At 44.3% G+C, this 21,522-nt stretch overlaps 1 protein-coding gene across 4 annotated transcripts in view; it reads left to right on the top strand.

Annotated features, from left to right (window-relative positions):
- kif26ab (kinesin family member 26Ab) overlaps nt 1-21,522 on the top strand; it is an 88,853-nt gene that overhangs the window by 51,401 nt on the left and 15,930 nt on the right. For 3 of the 4 annotated variants that reach the window (XM_088087342.1, XM_042500467.2, XM_088087343.1), the window contains one exon: nt 19,217-19,400. In XM_088087342.1, the coding sequence (XP_087943468.1) occupies nt 19,217-19,400 (184 nt within the window). Of the gene's footprint in view, nt 1-15,099; nt 15,962-19,216; nt 19,401-21,522 lie in introns of those variants that run through there. The other variant, XM_088087344.1, reaches the window with a different exon arrangement.

Below are 21,522 nucleotides of genomic sequence, written 5' to 3'. Positions count from 1 at the left end.
AAGTTATGTTGTACACAGACAACACTGAGCTCACTTGGGTGTGTGATGCTTTTGTTGTGTGTGTTTGTGATGCAGATGCAGGCAAATGCATTTTTATGTCAGTTTTTGATTCTGCCTGTTGAGCTGCGTTGTCTTTTCTCTCTCCGTCTTTATCTTTCTTTCCGTGTCGCTCTCTCCTTTCCGCTCTGTGGAATGTGCAGTTTTGTGCAGTCAGAGTTGGACTGTCTCCTCCCTGGAGGTGAGAGGGTAATGGTTTTGTTGTCAAGCCATGGCGAGATGGATTCCTCCACCAAGGCGAGAGTGTGAGCAGAATGTATAGCACGGTGGAAAACATACAGCTGAATTGCTGGCTCCATTTTGAGGAAACAGCCACAGCGGAACTGAAATGTTAATACTACCTCTACCTCCAGAGCCTGACAAATGAGAATTGATTCATATCAATCTGTTGAATCTGAGCAACACATGCCTGGAGCAGCGAATGGCTCATCAGAAGTATTGAGTGGGTGATAGCTGGGATGGTTGAGCTGCTCCGTGGTATTTGTCTTTGTTTACTGTTGGATAAAACACCAGCTGGCATTTTCCTGCCATAATCAGGCTGATGGGACTAATGGCTGCTTCCGTGCAGCGGCAGACACAGCGGCAGCACCAGCTGAGGCCATGAAGGGGCTGCAGCCTGTAGATAAGCCCAGGTGTGAATCTATCCAAGGCCTGTCAGGCACCGTCAAGGCTGAGGTGTTGATGGGGATCCAGCCTGGCCTTGTAGCTTCAGGGATCTACAGCAGGTACATACATCCCACAACCCTCATGCACCTTCTCATCTTCTCTCTGACTCATAATCCTCCAGGATCCTCGCGTAACAAACACTGATTTCTGATATGGAGTTACAGATTTAATCTTTACCGTGTCACATATTGTCAAAGGAAAGAGTATGTCCAGACAGCCTGACTGACTCTTACATATTGCATGCTGCAGAAGTTCATATAGACCTAATCACAATGTTATTTAGAATAACATCTGTCGTGCCGTGTCACGTGCATGTTAACAAACGACAATGAGCAAACTTTAGGTGGCTTAAAATGTAGTTAATAAATCATTCAAATATAGTGGAAACTTATCTTGATTTTTTTAGGTGGCTAAAATCCATTTTTCATCCAAAGCAGTACATTGTTTAGCTTCAGTGTTTGTGGATTTGGTTTATTTAGGACAGTAAATAAATATAAAATAAGCATGACAGAAACGTCAGATAGGTCGGACCAACGTGTCTATATTTTTATATTTTACAGTTACGACTGACGATGAAAACAGAAATAAACAAGTTCACAAAATTTACATATCTCTGCAGTTCAAAACAATTGCCAGTTTTCTAAGTAACTTTTGTTGTTAGCACAACGTCACAGTAATTTGGATTCTGTGTTGCAGCTCTTCACATAATCAGAAGAATTTGCTGTGCCTCGCCTCTTTTTGTGTCACTTCCCTGGGATATGATAACATGGTGTGATCGTGCTGTGCCTCTTGTAGCACCAGGGTGATGGGCACTGTTGTGGCAGGCAGTGTAGAATCACTTGTGCCTGTCATCATGAATGGCAAACAGCTCCAGTGATAGAGAAAAAGAAAAGCAGCCTGCGTGAGGGATAACCCCCGGTGCCCTTTCCTCCCCCGTCCCCCAAATAAATCCCTGAGTCAGGAAGTCTGTCTGGCCCACTCATATGGCCTGCAGGAGGGGAGTGGAGGGGGGGCTGACAAACAAAGAGGCGAAGCGCTGACTCAAGCCCGTGCATTCACCCTGGGTCCACGTGTACTAAGCCCTGTGGCGAGAGGGGAAAGCGCTGCCGTCCACTCCTGACGGATTCCTTTCATCAGTGGAGAAATGAGAGGATGTGGAGCACAAACCTCTGTCCTGTAGGCTCGTCACCTAAAATAGGGCTGCCTTTGTCTTCCGGTGTGTTGGTGATCAGATTGGAAGGGTCAGTGTCAAGCCTGATCAATGTATTTTTTAATTGATCAGGGTGTGTTATTCTGACCAAGCACTCCACTCGATCCTTTGTTTACATCTGCTGTCACACAGGTGTCTTAAACTGAGAGCATGTTTGCAGCAGATATTCATGCTTTATTGTAATGCTGCCTGAGTGAGTAGAAACATATTTTTTTCATGTTCAGATGCATTATCCAGGTAAATACAAATATTGGATCAGGACTTGGTATTGGCAGAACTCAATATTAAATGACTCGGATGGGGATCGGGGGTGACAAAGCTTGATCAGGACATCCCTAGTCAGGGTGATCAAAAACGTCAAGTTGCGTGGGACTAGTTCAGTGTGGGCAGAAGAGATCACGGCCTCAGCATCAATCTATTTCCAGCTCTGTTTGCCTTCCCACGTCGGGCATTCCCCAACTGCATAACGGCTCTAATAGTCGCCCACAGTGGCTCCGTGAATGGCATATTAGTGTTTAGTTATTATGCTCTCTTACCCCCATCCTGTTGAATGGATATTAGGCATCAGGCCTGCGGGTGCTGAGGGGTGCCATCTAAACCTCTTTAGTGTTCCCTCAGTGAAAGGTGTCATGCAAATGGAGTCTATTATCTTTGCCATTACAGCCGCAGTCACTTCTACATTGTGGGCGAGACACAGCGTGAGAGTGTTGTGGAATAAGAAAGAGTGAATTGCAATAGCTGGTGGCGGAAAATACGCAAATTTTATGACCTATTGTGTGCAGATGCAGAATAGAGCCCGTGGCCTCTGCTCCCATGTGCTGTCTTTATATGTCTTACAATCCGGAGAAACAAAGATGGCTCCTTGCGGGGCTTCACTGCTCCTCAGTGTTCAGGCTCACCATGGCCTTCTATTCAACATGAATAACTAATAACCGCCTAATCACTAGTTGTTGTTGATTTCCCCTAACGCTAGTGCTTAATTTTTCCACACGCAGCACCCCTATCCTTCTGTTAGTCAATGGGAAGGGCCCAGCTTTTTACTGATGGGGCTCAGATTACCACTGAGGATAAGGCCATTGTCAAGACAGGTGGTTTACCTCATCACCCACAGCCTCAATTGCTCAAATGTTTCACCATCATCACACTGCCTTGTTTTTTTCTTTTTTTTTAATCTACATCAGTCGGTAGTTGCTGCTGGGGGGCTTCAGACAGCCAAATGGTAACTGTGGGGAATTATAACCAAGGAACTGTGGGACTGATGAGATGAGATGATGAAACATGTTGTATAATGTTGAGTTTGTTATCTGAAATGCATAAAATTAAGATTTGGCTTCACTGTAGACTGGTGCGATAAGTACAAGATCAATGTCTTTATTCTTGTCATGTTAATAACAATTACAGTGAGTCAGTCAGGCACCCTCTAATAATGCAAAACATCTATAAAAAAGAAAATCACCCAAGTAAAAGCAAAATCTGATTCTAAGACATAAAATAGCACAAGTGACAATGTAGGGCTAAAATATAAACAAATGAAATCTATAAATTTGTCTAGACAGTTGCAAATAAATAAATTGAACGTAAACAGAATGTGATAAATGTACACTGATCAGTCACAACAGCAACACTCTTCGATGCAGGATAATGCTCCATGCCACACTGCAAAAACTGCTCAGGAACGTGACAAAGAGCTCAAGGTGTTGACTCGGCCTCCTTATTAACCAAATCACAATCTGAATGAGGATCTTTGGAGTGTGCAAGTACTCCAGAGGTCCTGTGTCAATGATCCATGGCATGACACAGGACCTGTTGGGGGTGCCCTGTGAGGTCTGGCACCAGGACATTGGCGGTGGATCTTTTGAGTCCTGTGGGTTGCGAGGTGGCATACTGGCATGTCCCATGGATGCTCAATATGATTTTGATCTAGGAATCTGGAGGCCAGGTCTATGCCTTGAACTCTTTGTCATGTTCCTTGAGTCATGCCTGAGCAGTTTTGCAGTATGACATGACATATTGTCCTGCTGACGGGGTGTCTGGGTGGGTGCTGCATCTCAAGTAGCATCCACATGAATGTCAGGACCCAAGGATTCCCAGCAGAACTTTGCATTGTAATGAGATGATCAGTGTTATTCACTTCACCTGTCAGTAGTTTTATTGTTGTGACTGATCGGTGTATAATGAGAAGTAACATATATAGTGTATACAGAGGTGTAAACACAACAATATATGAAAGAATATAAGACGAAAGTTATAATTTAAAGATAAAGTGTCATAGTAATGAGCTGAGAGCTTAAGGGTTCAGATGTCTCATGGCCTGCAGGATGAAGTTGTCTCTGAGCCTGGTGGTGCGGGACCGGATGCTGCGGTACCGTCTGCCAGACGGCAGCAGGCAGAACAGTTTGTGGCTGGCGTATGATTGGGCTCTCTGATTATCCTGTTGGCCTTCTTCCTACACCGCTGGGTGTATGAGAATAAAACAAAATAAAACAAGAAAAAGAGCAAAGTTTAGGAGGAGCTCAAGACACGGCAGCCATTCTCAGCTGCATCTGTTTGTTACTTGTTACATATTGATCCTCATTCAAAGAAAAGGAAGAGAGTAGTGCTTCTAGTACATATTCCACATGACATTTGCCCCAGAATGTACTTTTTAGTGGCGAATCAGTAAAAATTAAATTTGTTATTGTGTTATTGTGAAGAATAAGATACCCTCGATTTTTTTTTTTTTTTCGGACATGTGCCAAATCTTACTGAGTCAAACTCAAAGTAGCAAGGATGATTGATCCTCTCTGTGTTTGCTGCTTTCCTCATGCACAACGTCTTGAATGGAGAGGATTATAGCCCGTAATCGGTTCACGACCCAGCACGTGAGAGCCAGCTGCAGTGTGCTAAAAATCCCATTATCCCCATACGCTCTATGTGGCCCAGTGAGTGTTGCTGTGTGTTATTCCTGTGGTTGACTTTACGAGTGTGTGATACAGGATAAACTGCTTAACTTGAATAATGCGGTTGTAGTCACTCACGTCTTAGCGGCTGCTCTCTGGGACGCATTTCTCCATGCAGCTGGATTAGTATTCCCCATTTACTATATACATCTGTTGGTGCTTATTGATCCACATAATCATTTTTACCCTGCATCTTATAGATATGTCACTTCATCTTCTATTCCCAGATCTGCTATCATGGCCATCTCCCCACCCGTACACCTCATTTCACCTGACTTGGACGCCTTCTACTTTTTGTTAGCTTGCCTATTGACTTGAATATAGATGAAAGATTAAGAAACACATGTTTGAACTCCCCTCCCCCTGCGTTCTGTCTCTCCGGACTGCCCACTGATTAATCACTCCCAAATGTTCTCAGCAGCCTGCGGGCCTGTTTGTTGTGATAGCCTCTGTGTGGAGAAGTGCAAATAAATAATCGCTAGGTGTCTTATCCTGGCAGCAAGTGATTAATGAAGTAGAAAAGTGGAGCAGAGGTATGCTAGCTTTCCTCCTCTCTGTCTGTCTCTCCAGCACTCATCATTCTCTTAAGTTATTCCCCATGCAGATGTGGTGCTATGTATTAATCTAAGAGGACATTATATTTGATCAGGGGGGCATCCCGTGCTACTAATAGTCCTCATTTGTCTTGTATATCAAATATCATGTCTCCACTGAGTGCAGAGCAGGACAGGAGACGGGCAACGTCATTCTGCTTGCCCTGAGCGAAACAGCCTTCCTGAGGTTTTCAAGGCAAGGCGTGGGTGGGATGGCGGGTGAATCGGAGTTCAACATGTGCATTGAAAGTGTGAAGTTATTCCAGTTATTGCAGCCTTGGAGAGAGAGAGAGGAGTGGAGCAGAATACCTGGAGCAGTGTCTGAGGAGGCGAGAGAGAAAATGCACTGGAAGAGATGAAAGCAGCTGTTAATCTTTGTCAGCAGTGCCAGGGGTGGGGAGGCTGCAGTCTGCAGAGCAAGGGGAACATGTCTTCATTATCATCTGTCACCCATCAGCTGAAAAAAAAGTGAATTTTCTTCCGAGACTTTATGTTTTTTGCTGCCTGAACCAATTTTGATGTAACAGCTGAGCAGTTACTCTTGCAGAAGCTGCCGTTTTCTTGATGCAAACAAGTTAGGGTCAATTGGTACAGATTTTCTTTCGAGGACCTTTTGACTCTCATTGCAAGTATCTCCGATTCTGTCCTCCAGGGGCCTTAAATTGGCCCCTTTATCTCATTGACTGACAAATAGGTCCTGTAGGGCTAAAGTCATGTGCTTTGTTCACCTCTCCATGGCCTAATGTCCAACCTAGTTAAGGCCATATTAGCAAGATGTGATCCTGAATGCTCGGAAGAACAATAAAATGAACTGCAAAATAGAATTAAAGCCTCAGACTTATGCTCTTAAATTTCCTTCCTTTTCTTGTCTTAAGCCCTCCTTAAGCCCCTGACTTGGCGAGAAAGCTTTGTGGCCTTTGAGTGTGGGGGATTGGTGGGTGTGTGACTGTGTATGGAGTCTGGAGACGCAGTGCTTTATAGCATTAAACACAAAATCACCGGATGTTAGTTTCACCACAAGAAAGGTTTGTCACACACTCTTGGAGCGTTACTGCACCAGAAATATTCCCCTTTCCATCATTAAGGGGAAACACCACCCAAATTAAGATTTCCACGACATAGGAAAGTTAAATCAATGTTTGTGAACTTGAGCTCCTCTCTCAAAATCAGAAACCAGAGTGAAGTCATAGACTATAAAGTGTGGAGCTGCTCCATCGACAGTAAATGAAAGCCTGATTTTGTGGACCCAATTAATATTTTTTAAACCTTATACCTAAGTGAGCTTTATTCTGTTGTAGTGTCATCAGTATTGAAACTGAAAATGTACCCATACGCTCAGAACATTTCCCTGGGTGCTCTTAAGGGTCATCTAGATGATCGAGATCTATATCAACAGTGGTTCACAACTGGTCCAGCCACAGGGTCCAGATTTCTCCTTAGTCAGTTGTTTAAGGTCCACACATCAGATAAATTATGACATATTTAATTTAATTTCACAAAATATAAACAACAGTTGGGCTTGAAAAAGTAAATATATAACACTGCATTCAAACAGTGCATGTGTTAAGTGTTATGCTTCACGGCAGATGATATTAAAACACTGCAAAGGCACAGCATGATAATAGGCCACAAAATACCAAGAAAATGGCAATAAAATAGTTCCTGTACTGGACAAAAAACAGGTTGGCCTAATTAACAAAGTCTGTAGATCTGCACCTCTATATAATGTGTGTTTTTACAAACTTGGCATGTTCATGGGCCGTTCAGAATGGATTTGGGACCCACTTTTGGACTGTGACCCACCAGTCGGGAACCACGGATCTAGAACATCTTTACTAGTTATTGTCTATGGAGCAGCTCCAGAATTTATACCCTATGACCACACATTTAACTTTTTTTTAAGCTTTTGGATTTGGGACAGTTGTTCATGTTAAATAATATTTTTGGATTGTTTTGGATGAGAGGAATTACATGTATAAATTTTGAAAACGGGTAGTTCCCCTTTAAGGGTTGGCACAGACACAGAGCACCGTGTTCGCACAGTCCTTTGGGAAGTGGGACTCTGTTGCCTTTTCTTTTTGATGTGATGTCCAAAGACACAGATTAATCTGCTTTACATAATTCCTTTGATATTTCATGACAAAATCAGTATAAATGCACGAAGAAGTTGCTTCTACCTCTGTGTTGATACAAGCCAGTGTTTAAATCTACTGTTGCTTACTCTGATGTGCTGTAACGTCCTACCAGGCTTTCGTGAATATTGATGAGTTTTTTTCACTTTTTGGCGCCAACTGTTCCATTTATTCTTGGCCGACTGGGGATTCCCATCTTTGGGAATAAAGCAATTCCAAGCTGGCTGTGGCACAGCCCCAACGATCATTTTTTCCTGTTTCTTTCTCAGGCAGAAAATGATTTACCTCCTCATGGACAGTGCCTCCCTGGCACAGAGCCAGGCCCGCTGATCGAAGAGAGGACTTGGCTGTACACCCTGCTGCTCCCTCTCTTTTCTGTCTCTCTTTTTCCTTCCTCTTCCTGACTGTATTTGGAGATTCCTCTTTCTATTCCATCTCAGTGATCTCTAATTTATTATTTTTTCATCGCTTTCTTCCCGGTTCCCCACTTGCACTCCCTTTCTTTCTTTCCCTGTGTTTCAAATGATCCCCTGTTATTCAAGCTATTCTCCAGAGGATGCACTAATCCCTCGTTTTCCAGCTCAGTCCACAGACCGTTTCAAAAGAGTTCTGAGGAGACCGTGACAGAACAGGTTTACAATTTAGGATTTTGTTTGCGCAAAGCTGCTTGTTTCTCTCTCGCTTTGACGGAGGAGCTCTTTGAATCTGCCGTATGACATGAATATGACAAGTCAGTTGCACAAGGCGACATCAGTTTTTGTGAGGAAAATTTTTCTTTTCATGACAACACATTCTATTTGCTGATGTTACATGAATGCATTTGGCCTTACCTAATTGGCCGGGGACTGGTTCAGTTAAGATGTGCACGCAGCCTTGGGCTGTCAGCAGTCAGCACACAAACGATGCCCCATTTGGTATTCTGTGTCCAAGGCCAGACACTGTGCAGGAACAAAAGGCCCGCTGAACACCTTGTTGGAACAAAGAGATTTTCTGAAAGGCCTTGGTCCAATGTGTTTGGAACGTGCCAATATCCTGATATCGCTCAGCTAACTGGACATTACATTCATGTGGCTTAGCTGGGATCAGTTTATCTATTTCCGAGGATTTATAGGAAGTGTATAAATCCTAGCCTGGAGGTGCTTTGCTACTTGCTGCACACTACTGTTGTGTAAACTGACACTAGAGAATCGGAGCTCTGCCTTCAGACTGCCATTAAAAAAACAACCGAGCAGGAGGAAACGCACTGGCAGTCAGTTGAAAGCTTTAGAGTTTTGGATTGATAAGATTTGACTGACAGCTAGATAAGCCTGTTGGTTCTCTCTTCCATTTTAAATGTGTCTTGGGCTGCCAAAGGAGAGAGGAAACACATTTTTCAAAATGACTGGAAAGATCTGGATGATGGTAATTTGAAAGATAAGATAGCCACACTGTATAGTGGGGGGGGGGGTCTGTTTCTCTATGTCCAGGTGGGATCTTTTTTTAGCAACGCCTGTGAAGTAAAATTGCCACAATTAACATGAGTTGAACCACATTCCAGGATTAATTACTGTATTCAGGGTGTTTCAGCCTGTGAGTTTTTTTTGTTTTGGGTGATGTAGGATGAGAGGGAGGAAGTGAGAAAAATTAATGTTTATAGCAGTGGTCCCTTGATTGTAGGGGGACTTTAGAAAGGAGACAGACTTGTTACCAGACTAAACCCCAGCGCCACACAGGAGCCTCAGATCAGCTTTGTCATACATTCAACACCCTGCACTTCTGTTATTGTCCCCATGTGCCTAATGCTGCGTCTCAGGTAACCCGAATCCACATATTTCTTTGGTTATTTTAAGAGCCCACCCTGTGTGACCTCCTGAGCTTTTAGCGTTTGGGTAATGCATATATTTATACATGAATGGACATAAATCTGTGGGACGCTGACACACACAGCAGACTGTCTTACTGACCCATTTAGATACAGCCACAATGGTTGACTCTAAGAAAAAAACGTTTTATGGCGAGGAAGCATTGGTCTCATACTTAATGATCGACATCCTGACCTCGCTAGTAAATCTTGTCTGGGTGGGCCTATTTGCTGCCAGGGCTGGTTGGCAGAGTATGACATCATCTCCCCTTCTCTGTGCGCCACATGAATCTGTGTGTGTGTTCGCCGGCTGATGTCATGGTCGCTTAATCACCACTGAAGCTTAGTGGCGGCTGGGTCAGGCTGCGGTTGACCTGGAACTGTGGCCATAGAGGCCAGCAGAGAGATGCAGATTTGTTTTAATCCAAATCAAATTTGGCAAATCATGCGAGCAATGTCTGTCTGGACTGTGGAGGCTGAACATTAGTCTGGTGCTTTAACTGAACTGAAGTCTGTGTTTCTCTCACAGCTGAGGTGGTGGATTTATTTTATCCCTCCACACCTTTGGGGCACTGGGCTGTTTGATCGTGTCAAGGGCAGCCCATCAATAAGACAGTGTGTACTGATTTTAGCTCTGGGGAGGTTTCCTATTGATTATCTTATGACTCAAAAACAGGGCACCTTACGTGATAGACCAACACACATCCGGCCCAATCAATTATGTCCATCTGCTGATATGGCATTTTTAGGCTTGGCAGTGTCCCCAACAACATCTCTGTAACTGCCACTGGAAGTCACTATGCTGCCGAAAGATGCTGGACTCTTTAAGTTTGACAGATGTTATTTTGGTCAGAATGAAAATGGGGTTAATGGCATCTAAAATGTCTAACAATGTTAGAATTTCACATTGTGTGAATGTAAACATTGTCACTTTGGAGATATTGGGTCTCTGTCTCTATAAGAGCTCGACAGGTACTGGATTTTCAAAGACTGATTTAATAACAATAGATTGTGACAGGAAAAAGCTGATTGCTGTTTTTTTTAATTTGAAATGAATATTTGAATTACTTCTGTGTATTTTGTAACTCAGAAATCAAGTTTGATACTTTACAGTGGAGTAAATTGATATTTTCAAAATATTCAAAATACTTTCTTAATAAAAAACAAAACTAGGTCAAAACCTAGTATATGACTGCACTGTGTATGAAACACGAAAGGGCTTTTATTTTGAAATGAGGGCTTTTAATTTGTAACAGGAAGCAGCAGCATGCACATTCAAGGACTTTCATTGTAGTAGTTATACAGTGCTGAACCAGCTGTTGTGCTCCAGGCAAAAACAATAATTTTAAATGTGTATTTAACATGTTAAAATGAAGAACAGGACACTTAGATACAGTCACACAGCAGAAGGGACCTGCTTTCTTTGGAGCTGTACCCACTGATCAGCTTTTTTTCTCTCAACCCTCCCTTCTTCAGCTACAGTCGGTAAGTTGCATCCCCATCTAACGAATGGAGGCTGCGCAGCCATTGGCCACTATCGGAGTCAAGCTCTGCCTATAATGATAATTTGTAAAACACCCTATCAATGCTGATTAATTAACCAAATATAAGTCAATCTCTGCCAATACTTCATGACTTAATGTTATACGTCCAGATGATGTTGGCATGAGGAGTGGAATATGCTGGATTTTGGTTACTCAGAAACAACTTAAAACCAACAAAATATCAATGGAAGTTGGTCGTAGCTCAGTCTGTGGGAGCTTGACTTGGGAACTGAGGGGGGGACTGCTGGTTCAAGCCTCCATAGGGACCAAGTATGGTGTATGGACTGGCTGCTGGAGAGGTGCCAGTTCACCTCCTTGGCACTGCCAAGGTGTCCTTAAGCAAGGTGCCAAACCCCCAAACTGCTCCAGAGGCATCATTCATGGCTGACTCTGTGCTGTGCTACCACCTTGTTGTGTGTGCTGTGTATGCAGGCATGGACGTCCCCAGTTGCCTCTCTCTTAGCTCCACTAAATTTCTGCTAAATTTAGGCTCTGATGTATGTTTTGGAAGTCTTGGTGGTGCTTTTTTGTGGCTGACTTTCGATGCTGGTGGCATGTGGCTGTGGGTAACTCACTGGGATGTGGAAATCAGCTTACCATTTTGTTAGCTCTTCTTCTGTCGACTGCTAGCCAGATGTAGCAGCTAGCAGTCTGAATGTGAGGTGCTGTCCTCTTCCTGCCGTGGATCACTACTACATGCCTTTTATAGTGGGCTGCAGAGTCAGATCTTTGCCCATGTTCAGGAGGAGCGACCATACAGCCGTCTTGTTGAAGTCAGGATATGTGGACAGTTAAATCATTCCACAACCAGAAACGAAGCAAAAAAAGACTTAATTACAGCGTACAAGTTAGAGGAGCTGATGGGATCATATTTCACTGGAGTGGTACCTTGTTTAATTCGATGCCACATATAACTGATTGATTAACTGATTGCTTGATTCATGAAAAATGCATTTCAGCTGCCAGTTTCCTGATAAATTATGTAGACTGACAAATAATAATAAAGTAACATCATCTGTCATCAGTCTTCTAAATACTGTCATTGAATTCTTGTCACCTGATGTCATAGCCTTAAATCAACCAATGTTTTATGATGTTGGTGGCTAGTTAAGATGGCTTTGTGTACCTACATCCTCTGTAAAAATCTCACAAATGCCTTCACTACTGAGTCCAGAATAAATTCTGAGAGTCTCCAGCAGTGAGCCAGCCTGACTCATTGTGCTGTAGTCATTATCATTGCATGATGTTGAGGCTGGCTGGAGCCCAGTATTCCCATCTCCATTCATGAGGAGCTATGCCTTCCTGCTAATCAGCAGCAGTGTGAGGCAGGCTCACTGTAGGGGGGGTAAAGCAGTCTGATATCAGACCTACTGATCTGATCCCTGCATGAATGGCCAGAGCAGCTTTATCTTGTCTGCAGAAGGAAAAAAGGAGAATCACAAAGAGGAAATGTCAACGATAGTAAACGTGGCAAACATGGTAATCAGCCACAGAAAGGGGGCTACCTAGAGAGGTGTATAGCTGGCCTGAAGAACAGGGACAAATGTGCACAAACAAGCTAATGGATGCACCAGATAATGATTCTCAGGGGCAGAGGAATTTCTCTTGTTAATTTGACAAAGCTTGAAAAGAGGGCTGGAGCCATTATTGACGACAAGCCAAACTGAAGCTCTGAAAGCAGCGGGCAGTCGCAGCTCACCCCACTCTCTGTGTTCTCCAGTCATTGACCTTCTCTCCTCCTCACTCACTGTCACTGCTCTTTATAGGTAAGGACAAAATCTAGATGTCCTTTCTCAGAACAAAGGCACCAAGAGACCTTTTTATTCCAAACGACGCTTGATTTTACATCTGTCTTGCTTTGGCTCATTTATATATATAACAATCATTATCTGTCCCTGAGGTCTGTTCATAAGGAGACATTGATGGAGCAGAGAGGCTATCAGGACGTTTCCAACTGTGGCTGTTCCATAACATTACGTCATTTTGATGTATAACACTTGAAATCTAAGGGTAGCAGCAACGAGCATGAGAATAATGACTGGTTGCGCTGTCAGGGAGGCAAGCATGCTGTAGGGCTGGGCCGGTGTGAAAATTTTCAAACTGGTTTGATATAAAGCTAAACACCAGACTGGACCGGTTTACCGAATTTTACCAGGTGTCCCACTTGACTCAGTAGCCACTCCTCAGTGGAACATAATGACACCGTGTCCCAACAGAAAGTGAGTGTCTAATTATCAGGTAGCATCGCGTAACACCTGAGCTCTCTGTCCACACTGAATCCTAAAAATTAGCATGTTTGTTACTCCATGTAAACAAACCATGCAACTATCACCTGTGCACTAGAGATCAGACTGGAGATGTAAATACTTGAAAGATGGGGGAGTAGCCGACTCACCATCTTTCTACTTTTTTAACATTACTTTTAAAGTGAAAAAAACATGTCTTATATTGTGATATTTGCAGACAAGATATTTTTACAGACATGATTTTAGTCTTTTAAAGACAATAACCCCATATCCCCTCTCATCACTCCAAAAAGTAGACAAACAGCGTGTGCCGCTCTCCGCCCTCTGCTGAAATTTGATCAGTAAATGACACACCACCAAAGAACACTAGTTGCTCCATTAGTAGATTTTTAAACATGGTATTATATTAATCCCCCTGTCATATTGCTTATTACTAATGCAATTTGAGTTGGATTTAGCGGTGACTTAGGCTTCTTTTAAAATTGCCAGAATGTGTCATAATGCCACTTCAGCCGATTTGCATGAATCAAACCCGTTTATGTTTGTACACCAGACCGAACGGGACTGGCAATCAACCCAACTCTAGCAATGAGCATGACTGTAATGACTGGTCACACTGTCAGGGTGCCCACATTAGTTTTGTCTTTTATTTATTGACTGTTGCCAGTCATGGTTCAAAGAGATTCAGTGTAAAAGTAGCAAAGCTTCAGGAGAAGGCTCTTGCTCTTTAAAACAAGCCCACCTCAGGTGAACAATTCGGACACACTCCCGAAAAGCAGAGGTAGGCGTGCTGTGGCAAGGAGGAAAATAAAGGTTATGTGATACATCAAACGGCTTCATTACCACGGTATACTGTGCTCTCCAAATAGGTAGGCAGTGGTGGGTTTTCTGCTCTTTTTGCCTCCAAAATTTAATCCGGCAGAGTTCATTGAAGGGGCACTGTGTCAGAAGGGGAGAGGCAGCGAGAGAGAGCTCGGTGTGGGTTTGTGTTGAATGTACTTTCATCTGGCAAGTCTCACACCCACTCTGTCTGCCGATATGTTGTAGTAGGCACTCTGCAGCCAAAGCAGCAGCCTTTCAAACAAGGCTGGCTGGTTGGGGGGCTGAGAGGGCTTACTGGTAAATTGGCAGCCCAGGGAATACAGGGTACTCTCACCCCGCCGCTCGCCCACTCACGCGCTTTCATTCCCCTTTTTACCCTTGACCATTGACTGGCTGCACTCTGTCTCACTGGCCGGCATAAATCTGCCTTTCTAAGGTGTCATCTGTTCATTGTTTGTCCTCCTCTCTCTCTCTCTCTCTCTCTCTCTCTATCTCTCTCACTCCCCCTCTTTTTTCTAAATCTCTCTCAGCTTTCCAATTGAGTCCCAGCATCGCTCACTCAGGCGATCCATCTTTCTGCTCTTAAGTATATCCCTCCTTATCAGTGTGTCAGTCCTTATGATTAATAACGCTTTCATTCATCTGGCTAATTACATCCTTCAACAAAAGCAAAACAAAGTGTACACTCAGTAGCCGCACATACACACTCGTGCTCATGCATGCATGCACTGTAGGCATACTAACCAAATCTGTTTGAAGTGTGGGACCCTAAAAGAAGAGAAGGCTCCTGTATGCATTAAGTATTCATGTGACGTGTGGTGGGGGGCATGCATGTGTGTGTGTGTGTGTGCTGGGGTTTGTGTGAGACAGTGTGTGTGTGTGTGTGGGTTGAGAGAGAAAGAGAATACTCGCAAATTGCGCCGCGAGCAGCCAGCAATCGAGCGCTGACACCTCGTCTGGCAGTCAGAGGGAAAAGGGGCTGGGCCGAGGAAAGAAAGAGAGAGAGAGGGAGAGGAGGGCGGCAGGGAGAGAGGAGGGAGTGTGTGTGTGAGAGAGAGAGGGAATGAGAGAGAGAGAGACACGGCAGGACAGCTGCCAGCATTTCTCCGATAGCAGGAGAAGGACCGAGAGGCGGAACAGGAGTAGGAATTCTCCTCATTCTCAGCCACCCGAGGAAATCTTCCAGCCCAGCCAAGCGTGCTGATTCTCTGCCCCTCCTCCTGCCTGTAAGCAGCGCAGACTCTGGGAAGGACCTGGGCATCAGGACCTGCAGCCACTCACAGCAGACACACCACAGTGGATTTACCAAATGAGAGACAACCGTGCAGCCTGTGGGATGAATGCAGTATTGGAAAACTGAGTTGGAGAGCAAGCTGTTGCTGTGTTTTTGCATCTCTGAACTGACAGTGAACTTTTTATTTCTGGCAAAGAGGCATGGAAGGAGTTGCTTCAGTGGCGTCTGAACAGAGGTGCGCCTTCTCATCCTGACCTCCTCCTCACCTCCTCCCACGAAGCTCTCTGGACTACCTGCACCCCTCGCTGTGAACCTCCTGCGGGGTAGTTATCCTGTCTGCCCACCTCCACCCTGCCCCACCTGGCGCTTGTTCTGTTTAGTTACTATAACGCCCACGCCTCCTCCTCCTCCTCTTGGTTCTCCCTCCGCCCCCCCAGCTTCTTACAAACCGCTGTGAAATCAAGTGGAACCTCGATGATTGCGATCGGAGCAAAGAGGACCCCCGTGCCCCCAACTAGTGAGCAGCCCCGCCTCGCTGTGTTCGCGGCGACTGTGCCGGCGTATCGAATGTGCAAGTAATGGAGAACAGTGACAACACAGACATGGACAAAGTTGAACTCTATCAGTTGTGTGTTTTTTGACTATAAGCATAAACCAGATAATGGATTGGAAAGAGCTGTAAGTACACCAATGCAGCGTTTTCTTCACTGGTGCATGCTGAAACAAACCTGTGGTTCAGTTTGTATAGCACTCAAGAGAGCATATACAGTGAGCGTGTATTTTATACAAACTGACGTTTTAGACCAAGTTGTGTAGGGAAACAGCTTCATTAGCATGGAGATTGGGAGTGAACAGGTGGACAAGCTGTTGTGGGCGAAGAAATCTAAGCCTCTCCTCACCGCCTTTTTTCTATTGACTGATCATATAGTTGGGCAGTGAGAGAGAGTGAGAGAAGGAGGGAGGGAGAGGTAGGGAAAGAAAGTGACAAGCAATTAATTTCCCTGTGTGGTTGTGGTGGAAAAAAACAGCAATATCATCCTTTTTTCTCACCTTCCATTGAAGCACACACGTGCACCGAGCATCATTGTGCAGCGTGAATTAAACCTCAAGGTTACGAGCTCAGCTTCAGGTTGTGAGCACTCTTCACTCTTCAAGACAATTATAAATCAGAGCCTTTTTTTCTTTCCTGGCAACTCCAGATGCTTGATTTATCTTTTTGCTGAAAGAGGAAAGAGACAGAATGAGGTGAGAGCGAAACAGAGGGACATTTGTCTTCAATGAATGTGCTGCGGATACGTCTCATAAATGCGCATACACACTCGCCAGCCTGCACACACACACACACACACACACACACACACACACACACACACACACACACACACACACACACACACACACACACACACACATATGTGGTCGCACACAACCACGTGTGCTCCAGTGTAGTTTCCTCTTTCTTTCTCTCCATCTCACATTCATCTATTCCATCTCATTTTTTTCAGTCACACGATCCGTCTCACATGCTATCACACATAGGCAGCTCCCTGGGGAGAGCCCTTCTCCTGTAGCCTTCTTGGATGCAATAATTATTCCATCAGCCGGCAGTGTGTTCCCTGATTGTGCTCTTGGGCTGTAGCTGCAGGGGGTGTACAGTGGAGAGGGGAGTATTGAGGAGAAGAGGGGGGCCGGTTGTCACTCCGGGACGTAGGGAAAGTGTACGGAAGGAGAGGGGGGTTGTGTTTTTGGCAGCAGCCCACCCAGTCCTGTCCGGAGGAGCTCAGAGCAGGACTAATGAGCTCAGGCTGGCCTATTAAGAAACTGCTGCTCACTAGGACACACTTGGTTCTTCCCTTTTTTGCTCTTTCACATGCTCTGCTTCTTTCACGTCTCCTAAAACCCCTTGCTCTGCAGATTTCTCATCTTGAATCTCCACTTTTCTTTTATTCCCTGTGCCACTCTTTTCCTCCGTGTTGACAAGCGCCTCTTTGTCCTCCCCGCATTGCTCTGAAATTTGACTGCTTAAGTGAAAACCGTTTGAGTGCATTTGAATTTCCTCAGAGTATTACTTTCCTCCCTGACCTTGAATTTCCAGCTGAGGAGCAGGTTGTTAGCTGATCCAGGGGCAATGCCATACCTGGAACCAATCTAAGTCTGGCCAGATTCCCTGCAGGCCTTGCAGAGATTTTGCTGCTGTCCTTTGAGTTGGAGGAGTTTGGACAGAAAGGAGCACACGTGCCCTACTCACTTGGCCCTGTGACCAATGCATGTCTCCTCAGCACTGACTCTGGGAGACAAGAGGCCAGGATGACAGTGGATTTTAATTAGCGGGCTGTCAGAAAGCTGGATTCAGTTACAGCAGAGTTCTGTGAGATACCAGCACAGCATAACTGCTCATTCATCTAATAAAGCAGAGGAGAGAGTTGCATTTATCTACCTACCTCTCCACTATAAGTGCAGGCGAGTTTAGTATAAATGATCAAAACTCCCTACAAATTATAAACACTCCAGCCAGGGGCTGGTTCTTACACAGTGGGCCCCTGGGCACAGATATGCTAAAAATTTCCCCACCTACAAAGGAGCAAGACATATAAACAGAGTTGCTTAGCCTATTTTTTTGTCATTGTTTTGCATCTCTTTGTAATCATAATGCATCCTCTGTGGTTTCCTATTTCTTCAAAGAAATGTTGTGTCTGTTTGAGGTATTTTTATGTCTTTTTTTGGTAATCTTTTCTCATTTTTCATTTTTATTCATTTTTTATGTGTGTCACATTGTAGTCATTTTGTGTCTCTTCGCGCTCGTTTTGTGTCGTTTTGTAGTTATTTTACGTATTTTTGTGATTTTGTGATTTTGTCCTTCCTTGTGGTTGTTTTGTGTCTTTGTGTCGTTGTTTATGTCAGTTTATAACTACTTTGTGTCTCCTTATGGTTGTTTTGAGTATTTTTGGGGTTGTTTTGTGTTACTTTGTAGTCGTTTTGTGTCTTCTTACGTTTGTTTTGTGTCTTTGTGTAATTGTTTTGTGTCCCTTTATAGTTCTTTTGTATCTTCTTGTGGTTGTTTTATGTCTTTTTGTGGTCATTTTGTGTCTGTTTGTGTTTGTTTTGCCTCTTTTTGTGCTCAATTTATGTCTCTATAGTTCTTTTGCATCTCTCTAGGTCATTTTGAATCCCTTCCAGGTCAGTACATGTTAATTTGAGAGACAATTGTCAGGTGAGGGTCTCCCTTACACTTTGGGCCCCTGTGTTTGTGCCGAGTAGACCCCTTCAGCAATCCTTCCATGGCTCCAGCTTTGACTTAAATGATGGGTGAACATACACTGTCATTACTGCTTAGCTTTAGTAACAGAGATAGACATGGCTGAATCCCAGAGGGCAGTGTTTCAGTATTCCTCGCCTGTCGTGTCTATGACAATTGTTTTGTGTTTGATCAAGATAAATGCAGGCATTTACTGCACCTTCCTGTTGTGACAGACTATATTTGGTCCCTGACAAGCGAAGAGCCTTGCATGGTAATCATTTATCTTATAGATTCGTGGCTTCTGTTGCAAGAAATCAAGGTATAAGAGCACTCTACATGCTCTTGTTGAAGAGTAGGGCTGAGGAATTATGTTTCTTGGTAGGGGAGTTTGAGGTGGGAGTTGGAAGAAAAGCAGTTTTAGAGTGGGGAATGGTGGGGAGTGGTTGCACTGTATTGCTCTCCTGCTGACTTTGTTTTCTTTAGGGGAACTAAAAGGAGCTTGTTGACCTTTATGTTTCAGTTTCAGCGTGGGATTTCTAAAGGCTTTGCAGCACACTCCTATAAAAGCTCTTGGCTGAGTCCCACGCTGGGAGAAAACATCACCTGAGCGAAAAAAAAAGATTTGCTTATATATGAACTTCATGGAATAGGATTTTTTCTAAGTTTAGCTTCAACCTTCTTTTCTCTCTTTGCAGGGCAGCTCAGAAGCTGAACCTATCCTCCAAGCGGAAGAAGCACCAGCCCTCACTGCTCCACCCACAGGAGCCCTCCATTTACCCCACCAACTTCAGCGGCATCCTGCAGGTGTCGCCGCCCCCTGCCCCGCCATGCCTGCTCCGAGCTGTGTCCAAAGTAAAGGAGAACCCAGGGATGGGAAAGGTGAGAACAAACCATCAGTATGCTCATACCAATACCCCCAGAACCCCTTCTACACAACCACACAAAAACACAAACACACACACACACACACACACACACACACAGACCCCTGTTTGAAGGGGAGAATGCAGGGAGGCGACACACTGGTCCACAGGCAGCGTCTGGTCCAGTCCACGCAGATGAGATAAGCTTCCTGGAATGTCATGAATTCATGCAGTTTGTGAGACCAGAATTCCTAAGTCTGAATACAGAACGACAGCGAAAACTATAATCCACAAATCTGCAGTCACGTTTCACAGCAGGATTTCTAATTCCATTTTAGGTGCAGTGTGCGATGATGAAAGTCAGGCTGGCAGCAATAGGACAGTCATTAAACAAAGCTGTACAAACACATCGCTCTTCCTTTGTGGTTTATTGGGTATTGTTTGTCTGAGCTGGCGTCCTGTATTTCTAAAGCAGAAGAAGTCCCCTAACAAGATTAGATCCCACCTGGATAGGAAGTGCTCGCTTCTGTTGCCAGGTAGCCAGACGGTTGAGAGTTTGCCACATATTGTAAATCTCCCATTGACACGCAGACTTCATAAAAAACCTGTGTTATTAACAAGCCCCCTCCAGCCCACACCTGAGGTATACTGTACATCTGTGCAGCAAAACAGGCTGGCTTTAAAGGGGAAATCAAGATTCATGACACTGCTCCAAGCCTATCAGGCTAGACTTTTAGCTTTTCTTATATGATAAAACAAATACATAAATGTGCTTCCTTGATTCTTTGTCCCTGTCTCTCCCAGTTCAGTAACATTTCCAGTAGCCTACATGGTTTTGATTTTGCCTTCGTCCGTTTTCAGTTTAACCTGAGACTTGGGTAAATGTCTTGTTTCCATCAACCAAATGTGGGTCACTTCCACTTTTCCACTTTTGACCTAGACACAGTTCTTTCAGGCATAGACAGTTGAGTGGATGGAGGAATGCCAAGCCTCACTAATGGATTTTGTGAGGGATCAAGGGACAGGGAAACAGGGCCATTAGCACAGAGTCCGAGGTGTGAAAATACTGTAGCCAATCCTCTGTGGCCTCCAGTATCTGATCTCTGCCAACATAAATAAAACTGAGACATTAGCTCGCCTGCTAGCCTCCGTCTGGTAGACGGAGACTCAGCAGTCATATGTGGAAGCCCAGTTTAAATGTCATAGCAAATGTAATTTACTCAACATATGCACACGTCAGTCATGATAACAGCCCCCTGCGGAGTACAAAGAGAGTTTGCACTTGGCCTGCAGAATGCACGATGAATTCACTCACTGAAAGAAAGGGATTTCCAGTGATGCTGTTTTAGAGTGCTGGAGCCTTGGTTTGAAGCAATATTTATATATTAGTCGTGGGAAGAATGGGCCTTTTGTGTAGGCGTGAAGACAGTGGACTCCCATGCTGAGTGAAACAGTCCTCTGTCAAAAACGGAAGGGAGTTAGCTATATTTTAAGGTTTTTATTTCAGTGCCTGAGAGGCATCAGAGGTACTTTTTCGAGGAGCTTTGAAATGGCTCAGGATTGAGTTCCCTACAGTACGATATAGAACCTGCTCCATTGATATAATGCTATAGGCGTGCGTAACATTAAACACTCAGGGAGCTGGCAGGGACTCAAAAGACTGCTAAACATATCCCAAGAGTCATTTATATCTCCTGTCAATCACATATATTTCCAAAGCCCCTGTGGAGATGCAGTAGAAGTGTATTTTTGACAAACAGATTGCGAGGCAATGTACAGTTGTCAGAATTACAATAGGAGGTGATTGTAAAGGAGGGTGTCAAATAGCCTGACATGCACAAGTGCGACCACACCCGCACAAGTCACACGTAGTACTTCTACACAGGGTGGTAGAGGCAGGACATGGGGAAATTTCTTTGCTATTGTTTGCAAGAGCTGCCGCTATGGCTTTAGTGTTTGAGCCCTGTCCCAAGACCTCTTTTTAAAAATCCTACACTTATTGTAGTATTGGTCTCATGGCTGCAAAAGATCGTCATCCCACATCAAATAATAATCAAATAACGATGAATTATCATGCACCTCTGCATCTCGTAGCAATGTGCAGGTCACACAGCTGAAACAGATTGGTGGTTATGGTT

Source organism: Plectropomus leopardus, chromosome 14, assembly GCF_026936395.1.
Source record: "Plectropomus leopardus strain MGB_pleo_1.0 chromosome 14, ASM2693639v1, whole genome shotgun sequence".
Taxonomy (NCBI): Eukaryota; Metazoa; Chordata; class Actinopteri; order Perciformes; family Serranidae; genus Plectropomus; species Plectropomus leopardus.
This window is presented reverse-complemented; position numbering and strand designations above follow the sequence as displayed.